The sequence below is a fragment of the Sinocyclocheilus grahami genome, unplaced genomic scaffold (genome assembly GCF_001515645.1).
Source record: "Sinocyclocheilus grahami isolate Dianchi unplaced genomic scaffold, SAMN03320097.WGS_v1.1 scaffold890.1, whole genome shotgun sequence".
Lineage (NCBI taxonomy): Eukaryota > Metazoa > Chordata > Actinopteri > Cypriniformes > Cyprinidae > Sinocyclocheilus > Sinocyclocheilus grahami.
In genome coordinates, this window is record NW_015506069.1 from 227,972 (window position 1) to 239,986 (window position 12,015).

The window sequence follows — 12,015 nt, forward strand, 5'->3', positions numbered from 1 at the left end:
ATTCACAATGAGCAATAGCTACATTTGCTACAGAAGTTATTAATCTTTGTTTAAAAAAAATACAAGTCTTAGTTCATGTTAGCTCATTAAATAACACAGTTGCAACTTTTGATTTTAACAACCTGTTATTAAATATTGAAATACCTAAGATTAATGAATGTTCAGAAGAATTTTTCATTGGCAGTTTATGTTAACTAATGAAGCCCTAATGTAAAGTGTGACCGAACAATAAAGAATCAAAACACTTTCAAACAATATCTAGGGCATGTTGTAGTCCAGATTAAAATGTAAAAAAGTTTGAAAACAAATAGCCTATTAAGTCTAAATATTTAAGTATTTGGCGCTGTGATGAACATCATAGCAAATACACAAATCTGAATGGCTGTTTAAATCATTTAAACACGATTCAGAAACAGAAAGTAGAGCAGCTGCTTTGTTTACAGGGTTTCCGGGGTAACGGCTGCATTTAAATGAATTATTATTATTATAATTATTATTATTTCTGCAGTTTAGTGCCATCTGCTGTCAGAGCGTGAAAGTGCGCTTTCATCCAGAGCGTCTCTAACATGTTCCACCATGTGCTTCTCGTCCGCGCTTGTTTACGGCAAAGTGCGCACGCGTCTTTCACGCAACATACAGCGGTGTTGTGCATTTTGACCAGTTGATGAGAAAAGTACTCTTAAAAGGCATTCAAAATTCGGAATAATTTGTAATATATAATTATTCACGGTATTTAGAGGTGCCCACGATAACAATATCATGCATATTCATTACCGTGATACATCGCATTACCGAATACCGGCACAAGTCTATTCCTGACCTTCCGCATCTGATCCGATTTCCGAAACTGGAATAGCTTTTCGATTCCCAACCCTCCTAATAAATTATTTCATTCTTGCATACAGAAAACCTGTATGGTGACTATGGGGCTATGTAAAATATTTTTTGCAACTTACTAGGTTTATCATTTGTAATTTTTTCCCGATAAACGTCGATAATCGTCTGTTACCCATGTAAAATATTTTTTGCAACTTATTAGGTTTATCATTTGTCATTTTTTCCCCATAATGACCATAATCGTCTGTTACCTGACCGTTGACATCGCGATACTTACGAGACATCGTCGATATACGATAATATTGTCATATCGCCCAGCCCTAAAAGCCAGTTCTGTAATCAGTGCATATATGATCGTGGTTTTGCGCAGATTGTCAGTGAACAGCAGCTCTGTGTAGTAAATGCTGCTCCATGTGAAAGCACGCACGTGATGCACAATGGTGTTTAGTCTTTCACAAAACATAGCTAACGTAGGGACATTATAACTAGCCACCATACTGATTTACGGTTTTAAATATGTCAAGCGCTTCTTTTTAAAGTCTGGTCCCTGTTTTTATACAGTCTATCATCTATGGTCTGGTCCAGTGTTTATCGGGTTGTCAGTCAGTAATAATGGTCCGTGGGGAAACACGGTGTTCTGTGTGTAGTTACAGTAAATGGACTAAACGAAGCCTCGATTTGTTTTGTATTCCGAGTTACTCAAGGTATTCGAGGAACCGTTTCAGCCCTAATGTGAACATAAGACTTCTCTTAAAAATATTTGCAAAAATTTTACTGAACCCAACCTTTTGAACAGTAGTTCAAGGCAAAATGTGGTGGTGACAATGTCTGATAGGGCAAGTTCTGTCCATATTGTTGAGCCTTGACTCAAACAACAACAACATAATTCACCCTCTATACCATTTAAATAGATGGTGTTACACATTGATGAGGCTGACAATAGATCAGAACGGATCAGTAACTGCTAATCAGATGGCCTGGCCCATACATCAGTCCATGAATAATCATTAGCTCTACATGTCCTACAAATTTACCCATAAATCTGCTGCAGAACAAGCATGCCCTTACAGAAACACTAGCGCAGGCAAGAAAACTCTTCATTCATTTAAACATTGAATATGCTTATTACCAAGACACAAATATACACTATTTCCCCGCAGCAAGCAAAACATGTTACTGCTACACCCTTATCTGCAAATGTTATCAATTTAAAGCAGTTGTGTAGTCTAAACCGCAAAGCACAGCACTAGCAATGCCAAGGGAATGCATAGACTGATAAAACATATACCTTCAATGCAACGCAAGTCACTTTGGATAAAAGCATCTGTCAAATAAATAAACATGCATATGTAAAAAAAATTTTATTATATGTAAAGCTACCTGATATTTATACTCTATTGTTTTTACAGAACGAAATCCACCTTAAGAATACAGATCAACACCATAGCAACCATAATTTTTTTTTTTTTTTTTTTTTTTTAAAGTTTCAAGAATTTTTTTTTTTTTTTTTTTTTTTTTAAAGCTTCAAGTTCAAAACCACAACTAAAATCCAAATTCCCGGTTCTGCCTACCACCGTTACCTGCTGTCCGCTGCCTTTCTCCAGCCGGTCGATCATCTCTTCAAACTGCAGGGCTCCCACGTCCATCTTCTTCTTCAGTTTATTTACAAATGTCTCATCCTCAGAGTCCAGGTCATAATCCGGCTGTTCGGTGTCCAGACTGAATGCTGTATGTAGCAGGACCAGTTTGGAGGGCACAAAAAAAGAAAAACAGAGTTAGAGATGTTTTACTGTGAACCAAAACCATGATAAACCAAGTTTCATTGCAGGCTACAAACCATGTAGTTATTATAGGTGCAACCCTTAACTTCTGTGCCTATTGCAGCACCAAATTGAATTGCAACCTGTTTGAGCAGACTGACATTGCAACACTGACTCCAATTACATGAGTTTGGGGCTATTTGTTTGTCTGAACCATCATGGATAATCCTTTTGCTGGTTAGACTTGTAAATAGCATCTTTCCCCACTGACAGCCATTCAATCTTACCTGTATGTAGTGTTGCTTTCATCAATGAAAATTATGGCTAAATATAGTCGTCAACGAACCTTTATCACGTGACGAAAACGAGACGAGACGAAAATGCTGGTCATGTGATGATGACGATAATTAAATGTACAATGCAATATCGTTGACGAATAAAAACGACAATAATTTTTTATATATTTTTAAATTGCTAAAATGTTCAAAAAAGCAGCCATTATATAATATCCATTTCTAATGCCGCCAATAATTAGAGATGCACAGAAATTCCGGCTGCCGAAAATGAGTTCACCGCTCAGGATTCACTTGTGTGTGTGTGTGTGATTCCGCTCTATGCGCGTGTGCATTATCCATAGACTGTATGGTATTATCCCGCTGTGTGTGCTTTATCCCGCTTTATGTGCGTGTGTGCTCCGCTCAGTCGCTCGCGGCCCATGTGACTGCTCCATTCATATACCGTTCATGCTCATCGGAACAGCAAAGTCCACTCAAAAATCGAGCTGACAGGAAACATCGATGAAATACAGTATTGTTTCTGTCTGCAATAGCCCTACTGTGCTTTAACAAGGTGTGGTAAATGGGCAACTCTGGTAACGCTGCCCTCTCATTCATTGATCCGCTAACCGTTATGCTCATGTTTACTGATAATAATAGCTTTCTAAGATTAAACATTATCTGGATAATTGGAAAAAAAAAAAAAAAACTCTTAATAGCCCTACAAAAATACACTGAGTGAGCAAAACTTTGTTTAATTACCATTATAACTATCACAATGTTTACATATGAATAAAAGCCTACATTAAAATCTGTCATATAAATTGGTCTCTTCATTAGAAATTAGCCTACTGATTTATAATATTAAAAATATCTGTATGACAGTATATTCTGCAGTTCTTCTCTGTTGTACCAAATATCTATACTTTTCAAATTATCACATCGAAGTTAGAAATTCAAATATTGTGACCAAATTAATTTTGTAGGGTGCCACAAATTTGTAAAAATTTCCAAAGTGTGCTATGACTAAAGAAAGGTTGGGAAACACTGATTTAGAAGACGAAAACTAAACAAAGTTAAGTCCGACACAGAGAAAGGGACCGATGGCCGGCCAGTCAGGGTTCATCTTTATTTAAATTTATGTGTGTGTACTTCTAACATGTTTGGTTGGTAAAATAAATGTTGTAAATTCAAATCAGAGCATCTTCCGTGTCGTATGTTGACAAATAATTTTTCAAATAATATATCTGACTAGTTATTTTCTTCTATTACAAGAAGTGATTTACCAGTGCCCAAATCAGTTCTGAATGGCTCTTAAAAGCATGAAACGAATGTGTTATTCCCTGTCTGCTGCCTTTTGTGTCAGAGCTCAGTGAAGTCAGTAGTAAAGGCGTGAAGGACACACAAACCTCAAGCTGAATGAGATATTTGGTCTAGATAAAGGCTGAATGACTCACGCTGTATGTGAATGAGCTGTTTGGGCATCCTGAAGTCCCCCGGGTAGAGGGACTCATAGTAGGCAATGTTGCTCTCAGCCTCTGGGACAGGAATCACCATGTTGTCCCTCTTCTCCCCGTACACCTGCTGAGCAGAGATGGCCCGCTGGAGATGGTGTTCCTACATGCACACACAGAATATAAGATTTAGCCTAGTTAAATTGCAAATGCAAGTGTGGGGTTTGGCTGGATGGTGACCAGTATTGTGACTGTGTTGCCAATTTAGCCTCTTCTCCTGCCACTTCAGACCTCTTTAGCAAAAAAAAAGGCCTAGTGACAACTCTAGTAAATATATTGTATTCATCCCATTGTCTGACAACAAAAACTATTTTACTGCAAATTTGCCTGTATTAAAAATTAAACAAATAAAAAGCTGACACTAGGCAGAATGCAAATATGATGTAATCGGTCAATAATATGCTAATCAGCGAATTACATTATTTAGCAACTTTGAGCAGGCCACTTTCCATTGAATGAAGTTGGCAACAGTTCATCTACCATTTAAACAAACTCTGAAGATATTATTTGGAGTTTCACACTCATTTCACAGCAGCATATAAGAGCTGAATTTCAACCACACCAAAAAAAAAAACACACCATATAACAGAATCTTAATGCACAAAAAAAAAGAAAAAAAAAAAAAGAACTGAAAACAAATTTCTATTGCACTACTCTTGCTCTTGGCAATAGCCAACAATACATTGTATGGGTCAATTATTGATTTTTTTAATTTTATGCCAAAAATCATTAGGATATTAAGTAAAGATCATGTTCCATGAAGATATTTTGTAAATTTCCAATCGTAATTATATCAAAACTTAATTTTTGATTAGTAATATGCATTGCTAAGGACTTCATTTGGACATTGTTTTGCACCTTCAAACGTTTTTCAAACCAAATCAGCCAAATATTATCATATCCTAACAAACCATACATCAAAGGAATGCTTATTTATTCAGCTTCCAAAAAATTTACCCTTATGACTGGTTTTGTGGTCCAGGGTCACATAAGATATAGGCTATCATCATGCATTGCAAAATATAAATGCACATTTTAATAAAAAAAAGATCAATATTATATACACAATCATCATTGCTCCGGGTGTTCACGGTGTGTGTGTGTTCACTGCTGTGTGTGCACTTAGGATGAGTTAAATGCAGAGCACTAATTCCTAGAATGGGTAACCATACTTAGCCACATGTCACTTCACTTTCACTTCACATCATGCATTATGATATTTTTGCTGGATAATTAACTTTTTTATCCATTTTGAGCTTATTTAGACTGCCTTGTGCATAATTGTTATTTTTTATAGTCGCCAAATACTGCACATGTAAATGCAAAATAGATACAAGCATTGATGCATTTATGCGAGACAGAAAAGCTATATAGACACAAATACAGTGATATATAACATTTTGCCCTAAAAACCAAATAGATGTAAAAGTAGTATCTCATTTCTGATCAATTCAGCACATCTCAAAGCATCACAACAGTAAAAGAACAATGCAGGGGCCAGGTGAGTAGTAGTAGTTTAAATAGAAAAGACGCTTTAATATGCAAATTGAAAACAGCAGAAGCCCATCGTCAGCCCAATAAATAAGGTACCACTTCTAAAACCACCAAAACATAGATACAGACTGTACTAATCGACAATTGTGACCAATGCCTAGCCCCCTCCAAGGAAAGCCCTGACACAGCAGAGCTGGATCTGTCAGATGCAAACCGAACCAAAACAATTACACGTGCTCAAAAACAACACTCCAATCCCAGACAGCAGACACTGACCTTTTTCATTTATGCAAAAATTAGGTAATATTGTAGTCTACGTACACATACACAATCACTGATTGTTATACCAATATAAAATTATGTGCACTGTAATGAGTCACATCCAGCATTAAAAATCCACATAGATCAACTACTAATTTGACCAAGCAAATTATTTGACAGCCTGTGGTCACTCTGACCCCCAGATACCCCATTATTAGTATATCATAAAACACTCTGAATGGGACAGCAGCACCTTCACTCCACCGTCCCGCACACAAACACCAGAGAGAGCATTACTTTTGACACCTGCCCCCGAGTGCTGAGGTTAGCCAGCATTTTAACACCATCGCTTTTTGACAGACATGTTTACATTTGCACATATTATCAGAGCTGTGCGGAAAATGTGAAGTGTTCTCATTCTAGACATATGTTAAAAATCACATATGTGGAAAGACTACAGTTCAGTTTAAAACATTTTGCTTTATTTTTATGCATTATGAGAAACAAATACAAAAATGCACAGACGAATGTCATGAGGGAACTAATTTAGCTTTAATGGATCGGATATAAATATTTCCACATGAATAGCTGCCGAAAGATAAGACCGCTTTTCATGAGAGCTGTGCATCATGTTTGCTTGCATGATGTGGATGTACAGATGAAATGCAGCTGTCAAGAGCTCCAGTTGCTTGTGTTGAGAAAACAAAACAAAAGGCCCTCGTGCGCCCCTGCACCGGTCAGACGGATCATTGCATACACCTAAACAGACCGGTAGGGCCAGATAGGCTTCCTCTCTCAATTCAGATGCATTCACTAATGCATTTCACAATGCACATAAATGTAAATGCTTCTCAAGAGAGTATACCTTGATTAGAAACGCATCCAATTACAAAGAAATATACTAATGCTTTAATTTACATGACAACTATTCTCACTGAAGCTTATGGCTCTTTAGAAAATAAAACTGCCATTTTAAACCGTTCAAATGTGAGAGAACACTGCAGATTGTTTTGCTGGGTGTTTAATTGGTGATTGCTGTATAAGTAAGGGCGCAGAGATTGGCGCCCCCTCAGGGCAGCGCGCGGTATTGCACCTCGACGGAGCGCTAAGATAATCAACAAAATGGTGGCTTTGCCCATGGTCACGTGACTCCTTTGTACTCCGTAAACCGTCTATGGACAATAAGACTGCGTATTAATCACCTCCGAGGTTATATTGGTAAAGAAAAACGTCTAAAGTTTGGGCCCAAAATACGAAACCTCGGCCGTCTCAGACCCTAGCGACGTATTTGACGCTTTTCTGCAGGAGAAATGGCGGCCATTTTGTGTACACTGGCGCAGAGAAACAAGGGACGCGCCTCTGAGAATAATAATGAAATTATTTTCAAAATACATGACTCTGAGCAATAAAACGTACCGATTCCTCCTCTTTCTCCATCCCCGTGGGCATCTGTGGCACTGCCCGGTTAATAGACGCATATTCGTGCAGGTCAGGCAGGTCCTCGCAGCGGAAGACGGGTAGAGGCTTGGAAGCGTCCAGCGCCCGCGCCCGAAACGACAGTTTACTCATTTTTCTTTATAATTCGAGATGCAGCATAAATTTATCCGATCCCCTAGTGTTCCCTACTGGTCCGATTAAAGTTCTCATGGATGATGCCGGTTCGGTGTCCAGCAGCGCACGGGTCGCTCGGTGGAGCTGGCGGGGCGAGCGGAGGCGCGAGGCCGGGTGTGGGTCGCTCTCTCTCGGTGTGTGTTTCCAGAGCGCTCCGGTCCCTGATTCCAGGCTCAGTGCGCCATGGCTAACATGGCGGACATTAAAAACACTCTTTAACGGTCCGCTCGTGTTCAGCGGCCCAACCCCCCGATCCCAGATCAGCCATTCCCACATGGGCTTACAACGCATGCGCTTGTGGCGCGCGAAGAGACGGGGAGGGAGTGAAAACCACACCCATACCTTCTGCAGAGCGCGCCTCTTCAAAAACATGTCTTTCACCGCTGGGCTGGAGAATTTCACTGATATGGGAAAAGGACGACAGAATAATAAAGTCTATACAAAGACGCTCGTTCTTAAACGATTAGGCTATTTGGCTGTCGATTAAGTGCTTTTCTACTAAATCATTAATTGTAGTCAGTGACAGCACAAGGAAAAAAACAGGTGACCTAATGACAGAAAAGGTGCGTTTCATTGTTGAAAAATAAGTATTTGAAAAATAAATTTTCACGTAAAACAAAATAAAAACAAATAAGCAAAGTAGACTTTCCCAGCTTCCTTACAGAATCTAGTTTCTTTTCACATTTTTGTCACAAAACCCTTTCTAAATTAGCTGTAAAATTAAATAATAATAATAATAATAATAATGCTACACTCTAAAAAATGCTGGGTTAAATATAACCCAATAGCTGGGTTTGTCCCTTTTTAACCCAGCGCTGGGTTATATTTAACCCAGCATTTTTTAGATTGTATAATTAATATACTCTTAATGTAACATGCCTTTTCCAGGCAAAAGTATTCATTTCTTTCAACAACAAAAAAAAGTATAGATTTAAAAAAAAAAAAAACTATATAGAGGGTTTCAAAACAACAATTTTTCAATATTAACCTTACAACGTTGAAATTAAATATTGGAACTAGTTATCAAGTTAATCAAAACGCTTGAAGGACTGCTTTAAAAATATTCTAAACCCAGTTTAAAAAATGCAGTGGATATTGGCCAAGAAAAAAAGCTAAAAAAGAACTGTAAAAGTTTTTTATGATTTAAAGTAAAGTGAAGTGACATGTGGCCAAGTATTACCCATACTAGGAATTAGTGCTCTGCATTTAACCCATCCAAAGTGCACAAACACAGCAGTGAACACACACAAACCGTGAACACACACCCGGAGCAGTGGGCAGCCATTTTTATGCTGCGGCGCCCGGGGAGCAGTTGGGGGTTCGGTGCCTTGCTCAAGGGCACCTCAGTCGTGGTATTGAAGGTGGGAGAGAGCGCTGTACATTCACTCCCCCCACCTACAATCCCTGCCGGTAAGAGACTCGAACCCGCAACCTTTGGGTTACGAGTCCAACTCTCTAACCATTAGGCCACAACTTCCCCCAAATTTTTAAGTCATATTTGATGTTTGACGTACGAAGTTATTCAATCATCCTTCTGAATTGAGATTACTTTTTTAGGTGAACGTCTGGTTTGTTACGGACCTAATTCATTACATCATGTCAATTCAGAGTAACCTACTTAACTAGCAACATTCCTTTAATCAAGTACTTTTTATACAATGATTTGGTAGCTGCATAAAATGTAACCTTACTTCTACCAATAGGTTAGGTATATGTATATTTATATACAGCAGTATGGTCCTGTGAGGCGCAACATTTTGTTCCTTTATATGTCCCCACACATGGCAGAATGACAAAGCTCACTTGACTTTATTTTCACAGGAACATCAGGGAAGCATTGCAGCTTATATCAAAGACGTGAAAAATTTACGTGAAAATTGTAAATTCCTACCAAAGACGGCAACAAAGCCATAATTTCCCTTGAAAAGGATCTTAGTGATGTTGCAGCACAATCTCAAACACTATTCCCACTAGAAGCAAAGAGACAAGTGCCTCATGGCGGTAATGAGATGCCCACAAGATCACGTTTCACTGCAAAAACATTTCCCATTCCCCTTCTGTCTGCTAAAGCATTCGTATATATGTTCTCCTTCGTACATCAATGCACTTACATCATAACAAGACCACAATACATTAAGCAACAAAAATATATAGATTTGACAATGTGCAACTATAAAAAAAGCAATGCATCAAGAACATATGATGAAATCACATGTGTTTATGTAGGGATTTTATAATATGCAAAGATAAAGCACCCAAGATAGGATCTAGTGCAAGTGTGGTTTTACCTCTGCTCCCAGAAGACCCACACCGCCGTACCCGTCTGACCCTCCAGAGGGGTAACAATCCGTCCGGCATCGTCCATCCCTGTCACACACATTGACATAAACATGAGCAATGGCCATACTCTTGACCTCAAGGGTGAAGGTGTTGCCATATCTCTAGGACAACAGCCAAATTATGACATAATGGCAAATGCACACAGCTTTCTCGTACCAACAAAGGGATATATCACTGCTCCCTGTTGTTTCCTACCTCGAATAAAAGGCAAATCTGCAATAGCGCCACCATGTTAAAACACTGAACAATAACGCATTTTCGCTCGCTTCGCGCAAATCCGTTTGACCGTTCACACTTATGTGCGTTAACTCCAATCCGGGTTCTACGCAAACGAACAACGAAACTCGCGGAGCGGAAGAGCATATAAAAGCTGCTCCTATTTTGGCTAACCACGGGAAAAAAATATCTGACAGGACAAAAAACGAGTCAAGGCGAGCTTTTAAAGAGGATGACACGTAGACTCGCAGTTAATGTGCGGAGAAGATGCGGCCATCCGCAGTCAAAGCCTTCTGCAGATATTTAACCTGCGCGAAAAGTGCACCTTCGGCTTCGTTTCAACCCCCAAACAGCTCGCGAGCGATCATACAATTCCGACATTTTATCAAAGTGTGCCGTTGTCAAGACAGAGCTTGTTTAGGAAGGTATTTTGAGTTTATTTTCAGGGCTGATGTGACTGATGTTAGGAATATGCTGACGCTCGCCTGCCAAGTTCAGTTGGACTCGCTCATGTTATTCAAACGACATTAATCGATCAATCCACTTTAAACGGGAGGCAGACAGATAGTCGAGACTTACCATCTCTAGATCCAGAGATCTCCACGGGTCTGTCCTGGATTTGTCACCGTATTTCAGTGTTTCAGACGGCGTAACTGTGTAACGCATCAAGGTGGTGTTTGGCAAACAAACGGCACAGTCGTCAGACATACTGTCTCTCTCGCGCCTTTGCCTTCCGTTCGACACGGCGATTAGAGGATCTCCTCGGTTAAATGAAGACAACGCAACCCCGTTAAGAGATCCGGCAGGGAAATGAAGGAGTTATTTGCGTCAGATTAAGGCTGTAAGCAGACCCCGGGGACAGTCCGAGACTGCCACAGGGTTAATAACTTTGCAATGGCAGCGAGACGCCGCCTGATTGGTCAGTGAGTGGCACCAATCACCTGTGGGGAGCTTCAGGCATATGATCTAAGTAGCAGCATAAAGAGATGCTGTGGCAGAACTAATTACTGCAAAAATACACTTAACACCTTCTATTGTCCTCGGATCATTTTGACCCGTTTTCGCTTACTGAATACAACTGTAAATACTACACCGTTTGTGGTAGCAGGCAAAACAAGAACACTTGCAACCGAAAAACAAAAGCCTTCATGTGATTGTTAAAACTTTACAGTCAGAAAAAAGGTACAAAAGCTGTCACTGAGGCGGTAAGTTTTTGTACAAATATGTACTATTTGGGTACTGATATGTACATTTTAGGTGCTAATATTAAGGTACTTGTATGCATCCTTTAGGGGTAAATTAGGTGTAAAGTTGTACCTTTTAAAAAGGTATCACTGACAGTTCTCGTACATTTTTACTTGACAGTGACAGTGTAGCTATCATTCATGGTGTGAACAACTCTTCAAAATTCACTTTCAGCAGATATATGCATTCACAATTTACAGTTTTGGGAATTGGGAAAACAAAAATATTGATGACTCATCTTGCACTACACAGACTTCTGTCCAATCAAATGCTCTCTAGAATGAGAATGCCCCTCCCCCAAATACAAACAGCCACTGGCTATGCAGAAAAAAATGTCACCCACACAACCAGACTGTCAAGAATGTATTTAATCATTCGTGAGAAGTAGGACTAAACAGGGTGCAAAATTGAAAAAATAAAACCTCAGACAAATGAAACTACATTTATGTATCTTATATGTAC

At 39.2% G+C, this 12,015-nt stretch overlaps 1 protein-coding gene across 3 annotated transcripts in view; it reads right to left on the reverse strand.

Moving 5' to 3' along the window:
- The window catches only part of epc1b (enhancer of polycomb homolog 1 (Drosophila) b), a 33,364-nt gene extending 22,399 nt beyond the window's left edge, over positions 1-10,965 (reverse strand). The window contains exons 1-5 of one of the 3 annotated variants that reach the window (XM_016248772.1): positions 10,888-10,965; positions 10,041-10,119; positions 4,330-4,489; positions 2,418-2,563; positions 2,126-2,161 (exon numbers count right to left, since the gene is read on the reverse strand). In XM_016248772.1, coding sequence (XP_016104258.1) covers positions 2,126-2,161; positions 2,418-2,563; positions 4,330-4,429 — 282 coding nt within the window. In that variant the 5' untranslated portion in view covers positions 4,430-4,489; positions 10,041-10,119; positions 10,888-10,965. Of the gene's footprint in view, positions 1-2,125; positions 2,162-2,417; positions 2,564-4,329; positions 4,490-7,557; positions 8,063-10,040; positions 10,120-10,887 lie in introns of those variants that run through there. The other 2 variants (XM_016248770.1, XM_016248771.1) reach the window with 2 other exon arrangements.
- Positions 10,966-12,015: the final 1,050 nt, after the last annotated feature.